General features: G+C 52.8%; 5 protein-coding genes across 5 annotated transcripts; 3 read left to right on the top strand and 2 right to left on the bottom strand.

Annotated features, from left to right (window-relative positions):
- Window positions 1–534: 534 nt before the first annotated feature.
- On the top strand, window positions 535–1,377 carry ALTATR162_LOCUS9800 (uncharacterized protein; the record flags this gene model as incomplete). Its single annotated transcript, XM_043317436.1, has 1 exon — window positions 535–1,377. One exon carries the CDS (start codon window positions 535–537, stop codon window positions 1,375–1,377), a length of 843 nt encoding a protein of 280 aa, XP_043173371.1.
- A 191-nt stretch (window positions 1,378–1,568) lies between these two features.
- ALTATR162_LOCUS9799 (uncharacterized protein) lies at window positions 1,569–2,480 on the bottom strand (the record flags this gene model as incomplete). The annotated part of the gene is made up of 1 exon (XM_043317435.1): window positions 1,569–2,480. One exon carries the CDS (start codon window positions 2,478–2,480, stop codon window positions 1,569–1,571), a length of 912 nt encoding a protein of 303 aa, XP_043173370.1.
- Window positions 2,481–6,557: 4,077 nt separating this feature from the next.
- Window positions 6,558–6,878, top strand: ALTATR162_LOCUS9798 (uncharacterized protein; the record flags this gene model as incomplete). Its single annotated transcript, XM_043317434.1, has 1 exon — window positions 6,558–6,878. The coding sequence occupies one exon, from the start codon at window positions 6,558–6,560 to the stop codon at window positions 6,876–6,878; it is 321 nt and encodes a 106-aa protein (XP_043173369.1).
- Window positions 6,879–8,135: 1,257 nt separating this feature from the next.
- Window positions 8,136–10,928, bottom strand: ALTATR162_LOCUS9797 (uncharacterized protein; the record flags this gene model as incomplete). Its single annotated transcript, XM_043317433.1, has 2 exons — window positions 8,136–9,915; window positions 10,006–10,928. 2 exons carry the CDS (start codon window positions 10,926–10,928, stop codon window positions 8,136–8,138), a joined length of 2,703 nt encoding a protein of 900 aa, XP_043173368.1.
- Window positions 10,929–15,472: 4,544 nt separating this feature from the next.
- ALTATR162_LOCUS9796 (uncharacterized protein) lies at window positions 15,473–18,704 on the top strand (the record flags this gene model as incomplete). Its single annotated transcript, XM_043317432.1, has 4 exons — window positions 15,473–15,606; window positions 15,684–15,705; window positions 15,770–16,073; window positions 16,129–18,704. The coding sequence occupies 4 exons, from the start codon at window positions 15,473–15,475 to the stop codon at window positions 18,702–18,704; spliced, it is 3,036 nt and encodes a 1,011-aa protein (XP_043173367.1).
- Between the last annotated feature and the right edge of the window lie 3,113 nt (window positions 18,705–21,817).

Raw genomic sequence — 21,817 nt, 5'->3', positions numbered from 1 at the left:
ACCGGTGTCAGCGACATCGTGGGTGGCATCAATTTTTCGAAATCGCACAACGTTCGCCTTGTCATCAAGAACACCGGCCATGACTTTCTCGGCAAGTCGACCGGAAAGGGAGGTCTCTCCCTCTGGACGCACAACATGAAATCCATGGAGATGATCCCTGAATACTCCGGTGGCGCCGGAAACTACTCAGGCCCCGCCGGAAAATTCGGAGCAGGTGTTGCTGGATACGATGCCATCAAGTTCGTAGGCCCCAAAGGCTTCCGTGTGGTATCTGGAGACTGCCCGACGGTGGGCTTCACCGGCGGATACACTCAAGGCGGCGGCCATTCCTTCCTCAACAGCGAGCTGGGCATGGCTGCTGATCAAGTCCTGGAGTGGGAAGTCGTGACGGCCGATGGCCAGCACCTCATCGCAACCCCGGTGGAAAACCAGGACCTCTACTGGGCTCTCAGCGGTGGTGGTGGCGGAACATTCGGAGTCGTGGTCAGTATGACAGTGAAGATTTACCACGAAGCTCCCGTGGGCACGGCTGCAATGAGTTTCAACGCCACTGCAGCAGCCAGCAATAAAGCGTTCGTAGAAGCGATTGCAGAATGGTGGCAATTTCTCCCCAGTGTTGTCGACACTGGAGCCACTGTGCTGTGGGCGATCGAGCCATCCATCTTCTTCCTTGAGTCCTTCACGGCGACGAACAAAACAGCAGATCAGGTGAACGATTTGTTTGCGCCTTACCTTGCGACACTCGACCGTCTCGGAGTCAAGTACCAGTTCTCCAGCGGGACCAAACCGACATATTACGAACACTACAGCGCAAGCAACGGGCCCTTGCCATACGGCGTTTACCCAACAACCATGCTCTTCAACAGCCGCTTGATCCCGCGCGCTGTCTCGCTCTCAGCAGAGCGTGCAATGAACTTGACTGAGACCATGGACAATGCACTGAACAGTCCTGTCGCCGCGGGATGGCCTGGATGGGGCTTCGGTTGCCACGCGCTGAACGTCGCCAACATCAGCCATCCCGACAATGCCGTGACACCGCACTGGCGAAATGCCATTGCCATCTGCATCGAAATCGCGCTCTTCGATTGGGATATCCCGTGGGAGGACATGATGTTCCGGAAAGAATACTTGACCAAGACCATCACGCCGACCATCGAGGCTGCGACGCCGGACGGCGGTGCGTACCTCAACGAGGCGGAGCCGCTGGTCTACAACGACAGCGCAGAGCACTGGCAACAAGCTTTCTATGGCGATATTTATCCGCGTCTGCGTGCTGTCAAGCAGAAATGGGATCCCGAAGGTTTGTTTTATGGTTACACAGTCGTTGGAAGTGAGGACTTCACGGAGGACGGCGATGGGAGAATTTGCAGAGTGTGAACGGGTCGGACGTGGGTTCGTGATGAGGTGGTGTTGGACGTGACTTCAATTATTGGGTTAGACTGTTAACGGGATATATTTCCTTGTGCTTCTGGAGCTTCAGGTAGAAATGGGCAGAGTGTATTCGCACCGCAAATTCTCGTAGTCATTGGTATTTTCCACATTACGAACGAAAATAAATTCAGTGCTATTTACTTCGACAGACTGATTTGCTCGTTCAAAATCCGCCCTGAATTCCTCTCGAGTGTTCCCAGAAGCGCTTGCACCTCGGCAATGCTCCTACGGAGGGAGGCGACGACTTCGGATCGCTCCGATGAACTATCGCCTTTCTTTCCGTTCTGCTCGCCTCCGACTGCGACTACGAAGCCACACTGGGACTTCTGCAGCACGTCCACGAGCTTGAAGTTGGGCGCACCGACAGGGTGTCTGGCGGATTCCAGACTCAGTGTATCCGATACGCGAAGCTCTGCAGGCAATCCCAATTGCTGTGCCATCGTCTCGAATTGGTGATGCACGGCCTGCATAAGTATTTGTGCCTGGAAGCTGCTCTGCGTGACGGTAAATCCTGCCAGCTGTAAGCCGGGCAAGATCTGCGGAATCGTGCTTCGAGCATGGGCACCGTTTGGTTCGACGCGAGTGTGACGCTCTGAATCGTCCTTGATCGAAGCAAAGATTTGCTTGAAGAGGTTATCGGAGAGACTGATGAGACGAATGTAGGTGCTAAGAATATTGAGAGAGCAGAGAAAGTCATGCGGTGAGCCAAGAATATTGCCTTCGGTGGATGTCACGTCCTCCATGCGATCTGCAGCGGAGCATGTGCCTCTCGCATACGACTGGATTAAACTGATAAACATTGAGTTGCTCTTCAATGTTCTCGCGATGGCATCCTGGACCTCGTGATCACAATTTTCCGGGAAGGCACCTGAATTATCGAAGTTATGATCATAATCATGCAACTTGATTCGACCAACATGGCGGGATAGATCAACACTCAGTTCGGAGAGCCGGCGGTCGCAATCTGTCGCCGAAAGAGCATCTTTCGATAGTCCCGAGTCTTCGTAAGCCAAAGACGACCCATTGGGACTCGACGCATTCTCGACCATTCTGGCTGGCTGGGGAGGTGTGAATTCCCCATGCGGGACATTCTCCAGGAGTTGAGCAGTGTTGTCATGGTGCGGACCTGCTTGTGTCGAAATATGATGATCGAACGTTGGGCCGCTGTTCGGCGACCATAATTCAGAAAAATTCTCGTTCCCGACAAAGTCCGTCATGTCTTGCGTCGTCAAAAAGTCAAGATCAACTGAGTCCAGCGGCCACAATGACGGATCCATCCCATGCGGCAAGCGCTTCACTCCGGCGAAGCTCGTCGATGAAGCATCGCCGTTTGGTACTGTCACGTTCTTCCAGGACAAGCGATCGTTCGGAGATCCCGAGGTAGAGATGCTGCTGCCTGAGCTATGCGAATAAGAGCCTGGCGCTTGTGTTTCTTGCGATGTCATGGACGATGCATTCGCAAGAATCCGCTGTGCCCGTCCCAATGGCTTTGCGTAACCCGTGACACACGTTTTGCCCGCACGTACACAACGGTCACAAGGTAGGGAAGGGTCTGCCCGGGCCGGACATCGTAGCTTCTGACCGCGACATCTGTCGCATGCGGCGCGTTTTGATGTAGGAAACGCATCCATGGCCGGTCCTCTCGCCAGCCATGATTCTTCCATTGAGGCCCCTCGCTCCAATATAAACAGCTTTTCCACAAAGAGGCCTGTTCGATGTGGCCGCTGCTGTGCCCCGTAAGCGCGTAAGGATATAATATACAACGTGCAGAGGAAGGAATTGCTTAAGGACGAGCATACCTTGAAGAGGCGGGGGCGATAGGGTACCTTGGCATGTACATAAGCATAGACTAACAACTTAGCAATCAATCCCTGAGATAGAATAAACTCGTTCCTAAAAAAGCCAGAGCCGACCTTGAGCGGACATGAGTCAAGCGCAGCTTTGCGGCACAGTCGCCTTCCCTGCTCGCCGCCCACAGACCCCGTACTGGGCAGCGCCTAAGGAGCATCTACGACCGCAACCTCGATACTTCTATCCATCCTTGTGTGCTCTTTATTAGTAAAGAAAAAGACGTTTTACGCATACTAGATACGGCATCAGCAAGTTGGAAGACACCTACGCCAGCTGCCAACGCCATGTTGCTGCGGGGAGATAGGTTATTGTGCTAACCCTAGCGCTAGCAAGGGGTAGGTGCATTTACCTATCAGCGCTACGAAATCAAGCTTTCGCAAGCTCAAGTACGGCCGCTTCGGCGTCGGCTCGCAGAACCCTCCCGTCGGTACTAACCTTCAGGCCACCCGCTGTGCCGCTGTGCCTCCACGTTCCCAAGGTCATTCCACCAATAGTGCGTAGGCGTTACGTGCACAATGCGATAGTTCCGCAGCATGCAGCCGTTTGCTAGTAACCCTATGTGCCAGCGCGAATAACAGCCCAGGTCGTATTCGTATCAAGCTTTATGTTCGCGTGCTTAATTATTGTTCCGCGCTTAATCAATGCTCTCTAGGCTAAATCCTAAGACATCTCGCGTCAGTTGTGGAGCTTCTTCATCCTAATTCCAAAGTTGTTGTCGCAGGCCATGCGCTGTCGGGAACATGAACCTTATTACTAATAACGCCGTGCGATGACCTTCATTTAAGCTGAGCTATGATGCTAGAACAATACAAGACATACACACTTCATAATTTCTCGTACTTGCAACACCGCACCCAACCGTGCGACAGTTATGAGCCCGGTCAACCTTCCCTCTGCAGCATTATCAGTCTATGCAGACATTACTATCTCTATTAACTGCTCATTGCAAACACGCTGCTGGTTGCGACCGTCAGCACGATCCCAACAGAAAGTGAGGGGTCGCATCCGCAACCCCGCATCCCCGCGATCGTCACCACACTTAAGGGTTGAACAACGACAACCACCTTGAGGAAAAGGAAGACAAGTATCAAGAAGCAATCAAATATATTTCCATGATGTCGACGAGGGAACATACCGTGTCCGTGCACACAATGCACGCCGTCAGTCAATGCACGCGATCGCGATTTCATCCCAACTTTACACCCCCCACAACTCAACGCTACGATGACTATAGAAGAAGCTCTTGCAGAGCTAGATGCTCTTAATTCTAACGAAGATATTTGTTACGCAGAAATAGCTAAAAAGCATAGTGTTGCTCGCTTAACGTTGTCGCGCAAGCACCGAGGTATTAGTAGGTCGCGTGCGGAGGCAGGTTTAGCACGTCGCAACCTTCAACTAGAACAGGAGGCAGAGCTTGTGAAGTATATAGAGAACTTAACAGAGCGAAAGCTTCCTCCTACAAGAGAGATGGTACAGATTTACGCGTTAGATATCGCTGGACACCCTGTCTCCGAAAGCTGGGTTACCCGCTTCCTCCACTAACACTAAGATAAGCTTACATCCTAGTGGAGCACTTCTATGGACCGTAAACGCCACGTTGCTGATTCGGGTGATAAGTACAAGGTGTACTTCGAACAGCTGGGCAGCAAAATCCATTTCTACGAAGTGGAGCCTAAGAATACATACAATATAGACGAGAAAGGCTTTATAATTAGAGCTGTTAGTAGACAGAAGAGGATCTTTAGCAAGAGGCTGTTCAAGAAGAAGCAGTTTAAGCAGATGCTATAGGATGGCAATCGCGAGTGGATAAGCTTGTTAGCGTGTGTTTACGCTAATAGTACAGCGTTGCCGCTGGCTCTTATCTATGCGGCTGACTCTAACAACATACAATTAACCTAGGTGGAGGACGTGAAGGCAGGAGAACATATGGCCTTCTTTACAGTATCAGGTAGTGGCTGGTCGAACGATGGTCTTGGTCTTGCCTGGCTTCAGCAGGTGTTTGAGCGCTTCACAGCACCGAAAGCTCGAAGAAAGTACCGCCTGTTGCTTGTGGATGGCTATAGGAGCCACCTAACAGAAGAGTTTCTGGAGTATTGCCACGGGCATAAGATGCTATTAGGTATCTATCCACCTCACAGCACCCACACGCTGCAGCCACTCGATGTGGTAATGTTCAAGCCTCTCAGCACAGCATACTCAAAGAAGCTCGCAACACGCCTTCACAAGCATCAAGGCTTAGTGCCTGTGACTAAGGCTAACTTCTTTGGCCTGTTCTGGGACGCTTGGGTGAGCAGCTTTACTGCGAAGAACATCTTCAGCTCGTTCAAGGCAACGGGTGTACACCCCTTCAACCCCGACGTTATACTCGATCGCTTCACCAACGACGACTCAGACACCTCTAGCAACGCGTCAGAGGAAGCTCCTACATATGGCGGTAAGGCATAGCAGAAACTAAATACAGTTATAAAACGCGCGTTAGGTGGTGCCTCAGAAAAGGACGCATCTATCGTTCGGCAATCGCTCCACCACATAGCTATCCAGAACACCCTCCTGCAGAGCGAAAATGAGGGTTTGCTTGACGCTCTTACTGTCAAGAAAAGGAGAGAGATAAAGGGCAAGCCTCTTGACCTGCTGCAACACTATGAGTACTGGGGCCCTTCAATGATGTGGACTCCTCGGTCATTTAGAGAAGCCAAAACCCGCATGAAGCTTGCAAGGGAGGAGAGAGAGGCAGATGAGAAGGAAAAGGCCAACATGAAGGAGCTTGCTAAGGCTAACAAGCTATACAACGAAAAGATTGCGCAGGAGAAGCGTGATGCGCGCGCGAGGGAGAAGGAAGAGCGCGACTGGCTGAAGGCTAAGAAGGCCAAGGAAGTTGCTGAACGCAAGGCAGAGAGAGAGCGCCAAAGGCAAGCTCGCGACCATCAGAAAACTATCCAAAAGCCGCCTACACGCAAGCGCAAGGCTTCACAACAAGCAGCACCAAGGAAGAAGCAGAAACGTAGTGCTAGAGATGATGTGGGTGGTGCCTCGCGCACGGCGCGTACTCCAACACCGCCACACCAAACCAACACTCGCGGCCGCAAAATCCTCCGGCCAAGAAAGTATTGGTGAGAAAGTTTGTCGCATAGGTCTATAGAGTACTCTGCTAAGTTGCCTTATAATAACTACTTATGTGTGTGGCTCTACAGCCTCAATTTTGTGTAGTCCGTTTTGGTGATGCGCGTGCATTGACTGACGGCGTGCATTGTGTGCACGGACACGGTAATCTACCAATGCTCAACGCCCGCAGCGACTGGATTGATTGGTACAACTCCATCGGAGATCTCGCTAAGCGGAACGAAGTGTGGAAGTACTGCGATCCACTGGGCATTGAGAACCTCGTCTTCACATCGACGAAACCATCAGACTCAGCAAGTAAGGACACTATCCAGAAGTTCCAAAGCTTGCAAAGCATCTTCGACTCTGAGAAGAAGAAATACGACAAGGTATCTGACCGCATTGACTACACTGTCTGTCAAGAGTTCAAGCAACACACACACACAATTTATTTACGCCCGGCGGCCGAGCCGAAAGGGCTACTAACGTTAGTCTAACTTTACACTTCTTATGCTACGTCTCGGCCTCCTTAGCCCGTATATCTTCTTTGGCTCGCTTCTTCGTGTAGCTTATCATCCAAGTCAGAACCCTTTCTCTATATCTAGAACGCTTCTTCTCTATTTAATGCACCTCATCAGACGCTCGTGGGTTAGTATTGCTGGCGGCAGGCTGGCTTAGAGTCGGCTTCTCCAAGAGATTCTCCAAGTGTTCAGCGTCCTATCTTCCGCGGCTGAAGCGTTGTCTGCTGTCTATTGCACGAGGCTGTAGACAAGTTTATGTTAGCATCTAAGGTTTACCTAGTGACTAGTTAGATATCAATTTGCCTCGAGTCTTCGTGTTGCTATTGCAAATCGTATCGTCGCTCGCACTGCGTCCATATCTGGCGCCCATTTGGCGTCGTCTGTCGCTGCTTTGCCACCCAGGTAGAACGGCAAGTTTCCTCTACTTGACTGCGTACACTGCAGCATTTCTGTTCGCTGTGTGGTCCACTTTCTGCAACGAAATAGAAAGTGCTCCACCGTCTCTGCCGCCTGTCCGCATTCGCATTGGTCTGTCGTCGACGCTTTGATTCGGTGTCGATACGTGTTTAGCTGCGCCATGCCTGTTCTGAGCTGGGCAAGTACGCTGCTCTCTTTCCGCGAAAGCCCATCATAGAGTTGTCGAGTGTGCTTTCCTGGCAGTGCCGTGTCGATTCGTTTAGAGTATGCTCCTACGTCTGCTGGCACCTTCTTGACTATGCCTTGCTTACGTGCAATATTATGCGTAGTTGATCGCATCCTAGGGAGCTGTGTCCGTGGCCTAGCATTTAGTCTGGTTGCCATCTTCGCCTCTTGCTTAGCGAGGCTTGCGAGCTCGCACTCTTCGCTTGCGGGTAGCCATAGTACTGTCACTATGTTGCCGTCTCTTCTTAGCGTCTGTACAGTCTTATAGAACTGGCTAATATAGCTTTGCCCAGACTGCTGCTGCGGTCTTCTAAGTGTGAGCACAGCAGCTTTGTTCCTTGTTATCAGTGCAATGTTGTGAAACCTCAGTTTCGGCAGCCTGCTCAGCGCCTCGGCCATTGCTGCCAGCTCTGCCGCATAAGGATTCTGTTCCTCACTCTTGCCCAATGTGACGGAGAAAGATTGTTTTTCGTTGTTCTGTATGCTGATCGCGCCTCCCATTCCGACTACCCCGTTCCGCGACGAGCTGCTTACAGCGATGCGTACCGCCCAGTTCGCCTCGAGGCCCTGTGCCGCGTTCTCGACTACGGTCTACACTCTCTTCTCCCATGGTGCCAGGATGCACGGCCAGATTGTCTCCATCTGCTCCATGTCTATGTCCTTGAGCGCTTCTGCCACCTGGAATAGCGGCGAGCGGTACTGTCTTCTAAACTTTCGCATCCGTGATGTGTTTCTTCGCAATGGGTTGGTCTCCGGTAGCGCGTGGATGTCCGTCCACAGCTTGACTGCCCGCTTCCAGAACCGCTCTTGTGCACTTGGGATGTGCGCCTCTGCCTCTGCCACCCATGTCGCCACCGTGAGGAACGTCCCTACGATCGCTTGTGCACCTATTCTTTGCACCCTATTGATGGGTCTTACCAGCTTGTCTTTGCAGGCATGCATCCACACGTTCGACGCGTAGTCTACTGTCGGCGCGACTGTCGCTGTGAACAGCTGTCGCGCCACTGTGGGTGAGAGCCCTCTCAGCCTCCTGAGTTCCAGTGCTGCTTCCAGTCCCTTCGCGGCTGCTCTTGCGATGTGCTTGTGGTACTTGAGCCTGGCGTCCATGAGCACGCCGAGTATCTTGACGTGGTCTTTGGGCGATACACTCTGCCCCTTAATAACGAAGGGCTCCGTGGCACTCTTATACGCCTTGCGAGTAAAGTGGATAACGGCCGTTTTTTCTGCTTCAAACGTCGCTCCGCTTCTCCGTTCCCAGTCTAGTGCGTCTCGGATGATGGCGTTGATACCTTCTCTATTGCTTTGCGCCGTCGGGCCTGTGACCCACGCAGTGAAGTCATCAACGAACGCGATCGCGCCTCCGTACGTGTCAATACGTCGTTGCACCAGATCGGCGTTGAAGAAGAGAAACAGAATTGGCGATAACGGAGACCCTTGCGGCAGACCTGCTTGTGGCAGTTCTTGGACCTTAGAAGCCTGTCCGTTGACCTGGATTGACGCTGTGCGCTCTGAGCAGAATGCCTCTACCCACCTCAGCAGCTTCTGTGGTATGCCTCGTGCCTTCATCCTCTGCAGCAGTCTTTCCTTGCACACCCCGTTGTACGCTCCCTTGACATCGAAGCTGATCAGGCTGACAGTCCGCCGACCCCGCCACGCGGTATAAATCTGTTCTTGGAGCAGCACTAGTGCTTGCTCGGCTGATCGCTGCTTGCGCGCTCCGAAGTGGTTGGTGGGCAGAAGCCCGTGTTTCTCTACCATGTGCGAAATCCTCTCTACCACCACCGACTCTAGCACTTTGCCTAGAGTGGCCAGCAGTGAGATCGGCCTCCATGCTTTTGCGATAGTGTAGTCTTCCTTGCCTGGCTTCTTGAGCGGTATTATCCTGGCGTGTCTCCATTGACTGGGCAGCGCTCCCTCCTCCAGCGACTGTCGGAATAGCGCAAGCACATGGTCTTTCACTACCGGCCAGACCTGCTTCCACACTATGACAGGCAGTCCGTCGTCTCCGGGTGCTTTCCATGATTTGGCGGCGTGTAGCTGCCTTTCCACCTCCTCGAGCGTGATGGCCGGCATTTCCACGGGTGCTCTCTGCGGCCTGGCTCCCTCGTCGTCGATGCTGCTGGGAAGCGGAGGGAAGAAGGTGCTGAGCAGCTCCTCAGCTTGTTCCTCATAGTCGCTCGTAGTTGTCCCGTCCGTTCTGCGAAGTGCTAGGACTGTCCCGAACGCCTCGCTGCCCGCCTTCAGGTACTTGGCCGCGTTCCAGATGTTGTCGTTGTCTGCCAGGAAGTCATCCCAGTGCTTTCTCTTTTGCTGTCGAATGGCATCATGGTACTGCTTCGACGCTCCCTTTGCAGTCTCCTCTAGGTCCGGCCTAGCCACTCCTGTCCGTCTCGCGGCTCTCGCTCGGTTCCTCCAGTGCGTGTAGATGCGGCGTAGCTGTGTCAGATCCTGCGTCCATCACCTCTTTGCATATGGTGACGGCCTGGCCCTGGGTGTCAGTGCGTGTACCGCCTCCAGCACCGCCGCCATCAGTCTGTCGGTCCTCTGCTGCGTCGTGCCCGCTGGCGGAGTCACGCTGAGCGTTCTGGCGATCCTGTCGTTGATTGCTTTCCACGGTGCGTTCTTTAGCAGAAGCCGCTCTCGCTGCTGCGGCACTGGCACGGAGCTGTCGAAGACCGTCTCGATCATTCGGTGGTCGGAGCCGTGTTCGGTGTCGTGGGCAGCGCATCTTAGCACCGTGTCTGCCAGCTCTTTTGACGCTAACACCAGGTCGATTGTCGTCTCGTAGTCTCCGCACTGCCACGTCTTGGTGCCGCGCGGGAGCAGGCTGCTGAGCGCGTGTTCTGTCATCAGATCGATGATCAGGTCTGCCTCGCCCTGTCTAACCAGCGTCACATCCTCTCCTCCCCACAGCTGGTCGTGCTGATTGAAATCTCCGGCCAGCACCACGTCCACTACCGTGCCAGCCCTTCTTCTTGCATCCTCAATCACCGTATCTAGCTTGTTGCATGCGTCTCGCAGTGCTTGCTGATCTCCTCCTGGTATGTACACCGACACCACCAACACCCGACGCTCGTGTAGTCGGATAATCGCTGCTGTCAGGTCCGGCGACTCTACCCGTACCTGTTCCGCTTCTACTTCTCTATTCACCCACAGCATGCTCCGTATCGGCCACCTTCCTTCTCGCCAGGTCGATGGCACCATCTTGGTCCACTTGTGATGGAGCATGGGCGTCGTCAGCAGCCGACCCTGGGTCCTCCGTGCATGCGGCTCCTGGATAGCTACCACCGACACGTCTTGCAACTCTTCGTCGTTCATCAGGCTGTCATGTACTTCGCCTTGCTTTCTAACATTAAGCTGGATCATGCGAAATACTCTATTCATGTTGAGGTGGGTATAGCATCCGACAGTTTCTGCTGAACGACTCGTGCGGTCCTCCGCACAATACGCACTTCATCACTATTTCGCTGCAGCTCTTGTGGTGGTGGCCGTCTTTGGCACATCTCCCGCATCTCTGCGCCTTTCGGCACTGATACGCTTTGTGGCCGAGCTCCTGGCAGTTGTAGCATTGTCCTGGCCGTGGTCGCTGCTCAAATGTGCTTGTTGTGCCGGACTCTCCGCCCGCGTGGAAGAAGCCTTCTGCGATGAGCCTCCTTGCGTCACTTTTCTTGGTCACGTACACCACCATAGATCCGTACGCCTTGGGGACGTCTCTCTTGCTAAGCCACGCAATCTTGGCGACTGTCGTTCCATTCTCTTCTCCAAACGCTTCTGCTGCTCCCGCTCGAATCTCGTCCTTCTCATCCAACACTGCTGTTCTCTTGACGTTGTCTATCTTGACTGGGTAGCAGGCTTGCTAATCAATCAATCTCTTGGCAACATTGTTTCAACATGTTGTTTCAATGTCAATTCAACTGGCCTACTGCTGCTGACATAAGCAATCGCAATTCAACTCAACTTTACCCCCAGTTGATTGACAATAAGTTGAGATGACTAGTGCGCCGCATGCTATTGGCTGCGTCGCTAACCGAGGACGTCTTGGCTTTCGTTTGGACGCGACACGACGCGACGCGTCAACCGGCGCATCTGCTAGCACATCTATCAAGCATCTCATACATTGTCATGGATTTAGATATCGTCGACGCCTCCTCTATCGACACCCACTTCCGTACCGTGCAGTCCGAGCCACCCACCTCTACAGAAGCCCGGTTCGAGCCGTCTGCGTCCACCGATTCTCTTGCAAATGATGACCACTACCAAGATATTGTCTGGGCGCGACTACCGGGCTATATACGTCCACCAACCAGCGACAAGTTGCGCGCTTGGTTTTGGAAATACGGTTACTATGTTCAACAAGGGCTGAGCTCGGACCGCTACTGGCTCTGTCGCGAGTGCCATTCGAAAAAGCCCTATCGCACGACTAAGTACATCATTGCCGGAGTCGACAATATCAAGAAACATCTTCTCAACGTCCACTGGATATCAAAAAATGGGCCTCTCTCTAGGAAACGCAGCCGTACAGTGCTCGAGCAATTACAGCTAAATGTGGACGACCCAAAAGACCAGCAGGTAATGAATTGGATGAACAGTAGATTCGACCCTGAACGCTTCAAGAGGCTTCTTCTTTCTTGGGTAGTGTCTGATGCTATTCCCTTTCATAAGCTTGAGAGCGAGCATTTCCGCAAGCTATGCGAATATCTCCGTCCCCAGAGCCGGCCTCATATTCCTCACCACACGACGATGCGGAGCATGATCATTGACGAGTACGAGCGGCATCTACCCGTCATTGTTGATCTGCTTCAGAATGCTACCACGCGGATACATCTGTCGTTTGATATCTGGACAAGCAGGCAGATGCGATGCCTAGCCGGTAAGTAGCACATTAACTGCTTCTTCCAAGCTAACCCCTTAGTAGGTGTTGTCGCACATTTCCTTGGTCGAGAGTTCGAGTACAAAACCGTCCTTCTCTCGCTTCCAGAGCAGATCGGCCACGCAGGCGTAAAAATCTCTGCTACTATCCAATCTATTCTTGACCGATTTAAGATCCCACCTCAACAGCTCGGATATTTCGTTGCGGACAATGCTTCTGAAAATGATACGTGCGTAAAAGATCTGGAAGAAGCTTTTGGCTATCAACATGGCTGGCGACGCATCCGTTGTATGGGCCATGTTATCAACTTGGTAGCTCGGGCGCTTCTCTTCGGCGAGAATCCTGATGGCTTTGAGGAGGAGAATCAGGAGTCCATGGGTGAAATCATCGAACAGCAGAAGCAGTGGCGGGCGCTAGGGCCTATCGGGAAGCTTCACAATGTAGTTGTTTGGATCCGGTCCTCTGCAGAGAGACAAAGAGAGTTTCAAAACCGCCAGCGGGCCAGTTATATTACTACGGGCGATCCTGATGCAGCCACGAAGCCTGTATACAACCTGATTCTTGCAAACGACACCCGGTGGAATTCAAACCTTGCCGAGATGCAGCGCGCAGTCGAGCTTCGAAACGTGATTGACGAAATAATAGCACCAGAAGTCTACAAATGGAACTCGCACCGCTCTGCGCAGAAGCCATCGATAGCCGAAGACTATCTAACTGCCGACGACTGGGCTGTTATTGCGATCTACTTGGATATTCTGAAGCCTCTCGAAAAGGCCACCTTAAAGCTGCAAGGTAGACCCAGCCGCAGTTCAGATACCGGTATCTGGCATGTACTACCTACGATGGAGTGGCTACTCCATAGGTTCGAAAGCTTCAAGGAAGAGTATTAGTCCCATCCGGATCCTCATTTCCGACGCGGCATTACCCAAGCCTGGGCTAAGCTTGATAAATACTATCTGCTTACTGAGAAGTCACCTATCTACGTCGCTGCAGTAGTCTTGAACCCGAAGTGGAAGTGGAAGTACTTTGAGAAGCAATGGGCTGATCATAAGGACTGGATTCAGGACGCTAAGAAAGCAGTCAGAGAGCTTTGGACTGTTGACTATAGGAACCAGCCACTACCGGATGAACTCGAACTCTGCGAGCCCCAGCAACGCGATATGATCTTAAAATCGGATCTGGACGATTTCATCAATTCTGTCATGGGCCCATATTCCCCAGCCACGGATCAGCCTGACGACTACGAATCATACATATCACAAGGTGTTACACCTGAGGACCAGGCTTGCAACACCCCCATAGCATACTGGTTAGAGAAACGGCGCGTTTGGCCTCGGCTTGCGAAGATGGCGCTAGACATACTATCTATTCCACCGATGAGTGATGAACCAGCGCGCATCTTTAGCCTTAGCGGTCTTCTAACAGTGGCCAATCGGGGAAGGCTTAAGACGGATGTCATTGGTGTGTCTATCTGTCTGGCAAACTGGCAGAGATTGGGTATAGTTCCTGATAGCTTTTCTGTGAGTACCTCGTTAAGTCAATCACATTTCGCCAAGACCAGTCACTGAAATGTGATTGGTTCGCTTGTATTGCATACCCCTGTCCGTATATCTTGGCAATATGTTGTCAATCAACACAGAGTTGCTTCAATTCAACTCAACTCAACTTGTCTTTTCGCGATTACATAAGCAACTCAATTCAACTAGGACCGAAATTGAATTGAATTGATTGATTAGCAAGCCTGAGTATAGCGCGAGCAACGCGAGGAGAACCACAATGATCCGAATAAGAGCTGACAAGCATCGCAGATGATTCAGAACTCGTTCCATATCATCGCTCCGCGAAAGTTGTCACCGGTTAGTCGACTCTCCGCGCCCTGGCATGTCGAAAGCTGACACAGCGCAGAAAGAGATAGCAGAATGTCGAAAAGGATAAATCCATCATAGGAACAGTATTTGTTCGCTATTCGCACAGTTATGCGTCCTTTGCACGCAGCAGGATTAGGGGCTGAGTGTGCGACGAAACTGGCTTGCGCATGGCTGTGATCCGAGTTGCGATCGCGACTCTACCCATCCTGCGCTGTGAATAGAGACCACATTGACTCACCCCTAGATCTTTCTAAAACGTGGCCAGCGTAGAAGTAGCAAATTTTAGTTCCTTTGGCAACACCCTGTTTCCACTTTGCACCTGGCACAAGTGTATACCAGGGAAAACTACCTACCTTGTCGACCATTTCGTCAAATTGTTCGACGTCGACCCAGCCTCCTTATGTATATAGCCTTACGAGCTTCGCTCAACTTTTGTAATTTGAAGCCCCATCGCAGCACGCCGATCATAACATGATTAGCTCGCAACAGTTCAGATCAGCCTGTTTGATTGTCGTTTCCAGTAGTTTCGCCGACTGGGACAAGGAAGTTCTTCCACCCGTGCGCATCAATGCTACTGTATCTTACCCCAACTAACATTGGTGTATCTTCTTGTATCCAAGAGATTGTTTGACTTGTTTGCTCAGTCTGCCTAGTTTGGGGCCGGCAGTGCATTTGGTCCCATCATCTAAACCTGGTTGTACCGCCTCCTCTTCCAATAACTACCCCTGCGGTGAGTTAAGGCATACATAGTGGCTGAATCATAGCTTAGGCTAAGCCAAGCAGGCAGTAACTCTATTTGCGTATATAAAGGGTGAGATGCTTTCCGCTGGATCAGGAAATTGACAGAAACATTGCAATACCTCTCCAGCACATAGCTGTTTGAAGATAAATTCTTGGTGATGGTGTCAGCGATGCTTTATCTTTGCGCTTATGCTTTGTCTACAGCGATTTTTCGTCGCTTCACCGGATCACTGACTCGGTCAGGTAAGCTGCTTACAAGCTGCTTACAAGCGAAAGTTGACACTGACCAAAGCTATGGCTTTGGTTAAGTCAGTCAAACATTTTGTAGCTTGGGATACAGGAAGATTGAATAGCTGTGAAGTGTCCTATCGGAAACACTGTCTCACAACCTGTTCGAACGAATGTCACACTCGGCCAAAGCGGATCACTACAATACCAAGCATTCCACAATGGTTCCAACAGCCCCACCACCGCTGGCTGTGCCAGACCATATCGATCGGGCAGCAGAAGAAGAACCCAACGCGGTCTGGGCATGGGTACCACGGTCAAGCAGCAGCGTAGACCAAGGCTGGCGTGATATCACGTATGCGCAACTGGCACAGGCCGTGGATTCTCTAGCCTGGTCTTTAGAAGAAACGCTGGGAGTTTCTGACCCCATAGGCCAGACCATCGGCTACATAGGGTGAGTGTGTGCTTCTTCGCGTTCTATGCCTCGCTGACGCCATAATGGTCCGAATGACCTGCAGTATCTTGTCGTACTAGCCGCAGCACTGAAGGTGGGGTATGTGCCGCTGTTCGTATCGCCGCGAAACTCTCCCGAAGGCCAGGAATCGATTCTCAAGGAGACAGAGTGTACACTTTTCATGAGCACGCCGGACAGACACCGGTGTTTTGAAGACATTCAAAAGGTTGCTCCCAATACGCAGATTGTTGAAGTGCCACCCTTGCTAGATCTGCTCGACCCGAGCCATCGACAGCCCCACTATGATGGACGACACCGCCGCGACGGGGCAGCCAACAGCCTGATTCTCCATACTTCTGGTTCGACTGGTGAGTGGTATCCCTCAACGAATTGCATCCCACAAGTCGTTAACGAACACGGCAGGCCTTCCCAAGGCCGTTCGTCTGACCGTAGGTGGCCTGAACTCGGTATACGAGCAAGCAAACCTGGGTCGAGAGCAAGGCCGTCAGAGCACCATGAAGCTATTTCTTGCAGACAGAAGGCCGATGCTAGCTGCCGTGCCCTTCTTCCACGCAATGGGCATCGTGGTCGGACTCCGATCGCTGATGTGTAGGAGTTCGATCGCCACCCTCCCGTCGGGAAAGCTGTGGAACGCCAGTTTAGTTATCGGTGGGATTGCAGCCATCAAACCAGCTACGGGTGTCTTTCCTCCGTCGATCCTTGAAGATATGTCTGGCACGGAAGCAGGTTTCCATGCACTCAGCAGACTAGATACGGTCTTCTTCGGCGGTGCGCCTCTGGCTGATGCGAGCGGTGAGAAGCTTTGTCGAGTAACAAAGCTTCAAACCATCATTGGCAGTACCGAAGCCTTACTCATACCCAGTCTCGACACAACAGCGCCAGATGAATGGGGCTATTTTCACTGGAGCGATGCTGCTGGTGCTGTCATGAAACCGGCAGAGAATGAGCTGTACGAGCTCGTTCTCGAACGGAGGGATACCAGCTGTCAAGCTGTCTTCCACACCCTTCCCGGAGAAGAGAAATGGCTAACCAAAGATCTTTTCCGACAGCATCCCACTAAGCCTTTTTTATGGAAGTACAGCGGCAGACGAGATGACACCATCGTGCTCAGCAATGGCGAAAAGGTCAATCCTGTTTCGATGGAGAAGTGCATCGAATCCCATGCTTGCGTAAAGGGTGCACTTGTCGTCGGCCAAGGCAAATTCCAGACTGGACTGCTCATCGAGCCGGAGCGAGACGGGGCTGGCATGATAGACTCGGCTACGTTGGTGGAACATATATGGCCGACAGTAGAACAAGCCAATAGGGAGGCACCTGCCCATGCACGCATCTACCAGAACAAGATTGCTGTCACGGAGAGAGAAAAGTCGTTCGAGCGCACGCCCAAGGGCTCGATCATCCGGCTCCAAACGGTCGCCATGTTTCACGACGAGATCGCGGCACTGTGCAACGACGAGAAGTTTGCTAGGGAGTCCAGTCTAGAGTCTGGCGCCGATGTGGACCTCAGGAGTACAATCCGTGCTGTGTTTATCGATGTCCTGGCTTCGTTCCATGAAGGAACGCTAGACGACGTCGACATCTGCAGCCTAGAGGTCGATTCTTTAGGCGTGTTGGCCTTGGCCGAAGCACTGAGAACGAAACTCCAGCGCACAGACATCACGGCCGCAACCATCTACCAGAACCCCACCGTCCACGAGCTTACGATGGCCTTGTCACCAAGCGCGAGCCGGTCGAGCGTAACAGTGGCGCCCTCCATCACTCGGGAGGAACAGCTGGGCGCTATGGTGAGGAAGTATACGATAGACATGGTCCAACAGAAGCGGGTGGGGGCCGAACGAGAGCGCCCATCGAAACACACAGTGATCCTCACAGGCTCCACGGGTAGCCTTGGCAGCCAAGTGCTGAAAACCCTTGTCCAGCGCCCTGAAATCGAGCAGGTGTATTGCCTGGACCGTTCGGATGACGCAGAGACCCGACAAAGACACGCTTTCGTGAAGTACTATGGTACGAAAGCAGGCCTTCACAACGTCGGATTCCTGCAGGCCGACTTCAGTCTTGCCGGTTTTGGTCTCGAGAAGGCAGTATATGAACGTCTTCTCTCCAGCGTCACGATATTCATCCATTCAGCATGGTCTGTCAACTTCAACCTCTCGCTCTCATCTTACGAGGCAACGCACATCGCTGGAACCCGGCACGTCGTAGACTTTGCCTCTGAGTCTGTTCATAAATCGTCCATCACCTTCGTCTCGTCGATTGCCAGCGTAGGCAATTGGGGCAGTGTCGTACAGGACGGCTCTGCTGTACCCGAATCTACCACTACGCTTTTCGACCGCTCGATCCCGTTGCCGCAAGGCTACGGCGAATCCAAGCATGTCGCAGCTGAGATCCTCGCAATCGCATCGCATCGCCTCGGTATACAGACTGCGATCGTGCGCGCGAGCCAGCTTGCAGGACCCAGTGCGCAGGCTAGCGGAGCAGCGTGGAACCGACACGAATGGCTGCCATCGTTGGTTCACGCGAGCAGGGTCATGAAAAAGCTGCCAAGAACGCTGGGAACCATGGAACAGGTGGACTGGGTACCGATGGATGTAGCGGCCGCGACTATGGTTGATATCGCTACGGCACCAGCTTCAGAGCCTACGCGCGTTTACCATCTGGCTAATCCCCACCGAACGAGTTGGAGCCAGATCTATCCGGTCATCGAGTCTTTCTTCAAGCAAGCCGGCGTAGAAATCGAGATCGTCGCGTACGATGATTGGGTTCAGGAGCTGGGAGGGATTCAGTTGACCAAGGAGAATGTCGAACGCGTGCCGGGGCTGAAGTTGCTCGACTTCTATAGGGGTCTGTGTCCTGAGACGGCAACAGGGTTACCGAGACTGGCGACCAAGAAGGCAGAAGCTGTCAGCTCGACGTTGAGGGAGGGGCGGGCAGTGGATGCACGTGAGGTGAGAAAGTGGCTGGAGCAATGGGCGTTGTGATCCTGTGCAATCGAAATGCTCCCAGTGTGTAGATGTGTACGCCATTTGCCTCACCAAGGTGGGTTGATCTGTGAAGCCTGTCTTACTAGCCTCAAGACTGGAGCCCGTAGCTAGAGTGATAACGTTGCCAGTAGAGGTTTGATAGTACCTACGCATGGTAGGGTACTACGCTATCTAAGGCTGCATGCCGTCCTGTCATCGATCATGGGCCTTCCATCTCCTCGCAATGCCATCCAGTGCAGACGTTCATGGCAAGGGTGTGGCAGGTGCGGGTCGACTATCTACTTAGCTTATGGTGGCAAATTTGTCGCACTTTGCTTTCATTACAGCGGCATACGAATGCCATTAGGTTGTTTTCCATCATTTTTACTGTTCCCGCCAATAAATAGGTTTTAAAAATTAAACTATCTTCTTCCAAAAATTAATTTAGCCAGCCATGCTTTTTCCCTTTTATGATGACTTAGCCCCCAGCCACTAGCATTTTTAAACCCACGGGACTGTAGCCTGAGCTGAACCCGCCTGGGGGGTTCCAAGGTTTCCCCCCCGCGGTTTTGGGCCCCCTTGCAGCAGCCCTACCACCGCCTGACCCTTCATTCCCTCAGAGGTGCGGCAGTACCCCCCCCGCGGTTGGGGTCCCCCCTTTGTGGGAGAAAAGCATCTTCACCATTTGCCTCATAGCCCCCAAAACCCAAGCCCCCCAAGGCCCTCCGGGCCCACCCACCCCACCCGGGCGGCGAATCTCGCGCCTTGTCGACGGCGCCCCCACCCCCCCTCTTCGCCCCCCCTGGCCCCCTTGGGTGGGGGTTCCGTAGTATCCACCCTGCGCGTTGACTTTTGGGCCCTTTTTTGACAGCATCTTCACCCCGCCTGGGAGCCTCGAGCTGAACCCCCTGGAGTGCGTTGCCATAGTGCCCCCCCCTTGCGCGTTGACGTCGGCCCCCTTTCCCAAAGGCCAGCCTCACCACTGCCTCGTCGCCTCTGGCTGAAGCCGCCTGGGTGGGGTTGCCATATCCCCCCTTGGGGGACCTCGGTTTTGTAACCAGCAGCCTTACTACCTGTTTAAAGGCCCTTTTCACGCCAAAAAAGCGGTGCTTGGCCGCCATCTTTTGTGGCCTGTTTTGGTTTTTTCCCCTAAAGGGGACTTTCGCCCCGTCCCCTTTCTTGGCCATGTCGGGCAGCCCACAACAGCCCCGGAGTTTCCGGTTTTTGGGCCTTTTAGCGGTAGAGGTACCCACTGGGAGACAGTAAATTCGGCGGCTGGCTTGTGCAATGGCGTTGATATCTCTCCCCCAGATTCTAGGTTTTCCCGGGTTTACTTTTGAGCAACCATTTGGTGGGACGGCAGGGCATTGCTGAAGTAATGTTTTGTCTGCGTTACTAAATTCAAGATAGTGATAAAAACCGACCGCCCCCCCAGGCACTATAAGAAAGGGGGTAAAAGGGGGGCCAAAAATTTCCAAACCCAATAGTAGACACGTGTCGTGAGGAAAACCCGAAAGCAGAGAGTTCATGACGATGGTGGGGGCAAGCAACGGCAGGATGACTGAGCCACTAGGGTTGAGCATCACGTGGTTGAGCAAGCGCGTTTAGAAGCAGAATCGAACAACATTGAAGGTGATTTGGCTCTTGATGTTGCTCTCGGTAGCAGGGTGAGTGGCCAGCCCGCACCTGCCATACCCTTGCCGTGAACGTCCGCACTGGATGGCATTGCGAAGAGATGGAAGGCCCATGATCGATGACAGGACGGCATGCAGCCTTAGATAGCGCAGTACCTTACCATGCGTGGGTACTACCAGAGCTCTGCTCTACCCCTACCAGCGCTTATGAGCATCAACGACCCAAACTCCTCATCACCCTTAGAGATTATACTAAAGCACCTTTCCTCTGCCCTAATAACCGCAGTGCTCATACGAGAAGCTGTTCGTTGTATAACCATACAACAGCTGTATCTCTAAGATATGTAGACCCTTTCCACCTTTGTGTGTGCGTCAAGCAACGGCGATCTTCCAGTAGCACCCGCCCGCCCCAAAACCCCAGACCCCGGATCTTGGTATTTTGTAGCATCCCCCGGGTCTGTCTCCTTTTTTAAATGCCCGCTGTGTGAGTCCTGTACACATTCTTCTCAGACGCTTCTTAACTCGTTGTGCCCTTCTACGAGCCAAAGCAGTATTCGGCTACGGCTTGGTATAAGTATCGGTCGCGACATGCTCGACAGCACGAGAACGTGGTGGGTCGGACGAGGGAGCTGCGGCGGGTCTGCGGAGCTAGAGGGCGGCGCGATGGTTTATCTCTGTGGCGTGGCAACTTTCGCGTTAGCTATAGTCGTGCGTTGCACGCGTCTTAAAGTTGCACAATAGCTGTGTCGGAAGCTAGTTGCGGTTCCGATGCTGGGTGTGTTTGTTGTCGCGAGCTAAACGCTGGGGGACTTCAAACCTAGCCCTGCTCCCAATCCGAGCCGGTTTTCCAGTGTCCTGAAGCGCTTGGCAAAAGCGTCGCACGGCCACTCAGCCACTCGGCCACATAGCCACACAGCCACAAGTCTCGACGTCAGCGAGGCGGTCGCGTGACGTTTATGCTACATTGTCGTATTGCGCAGTAAGCAAGATCTATTCCTAAAAGACACCAGAAGAGAATAGACTATATAGCTCAAGGCTACTATTCCGAGAATATCTGTTCTTCTGCCCTGTCGTTGCGTTTGTTGTGTTGGGGAGTGTCAGTGGCGTCCCGCCACGCAGGGTGTCCCATTACCCAGGGACGGACGTTAGCGTCTGAGAGCGGATACATGGCATGTGCCAGTGGTGTGTTTAATCTTCATCGACAGTGGAACAAGGCAGGATCATCTTTCGTGACACGGCAGCTCTCTGCCTTGCCGGCGACTGAAACCATGCCGTGTTGTGAGTCCTTCCTAGGCTAAGTGAGAGATGGCTTGCAGCAACAGTTGACAAGGTTTTGCTAATTGTTTTCTTCAATCGCAAGGTGAGGTGGTAAGAGAAGAGGTCTGCCTAAGGTAAAGCGGCTGCAAAGTACGGTGTTCATCAAATGCCCGTGGGGATTTTCCCCAGGCGTTGCGGAAACCCAAAAGGGGCCCAAGAAAGGAATTAGTTGTGTCGAGC

Source organism: Alternaria atra (assembly GCF_907166805.1).
Source record: "Alternaria atra isolate CS162 genome assembly, contig: 32, whole genome shotgun sequence".
Taxonomy (NCBI): Eukaryota; Fungi; Ascomycota; class Dothideomycetes; order Pleosporales; family Pleosporaceae; genus Alternaria; species Alternaria atra.
The sequence above is the reverse complement of the archived record's forward strand: the minus strand, read 5'-3'. Positions and strand labels throughout refer to the sequence as shown.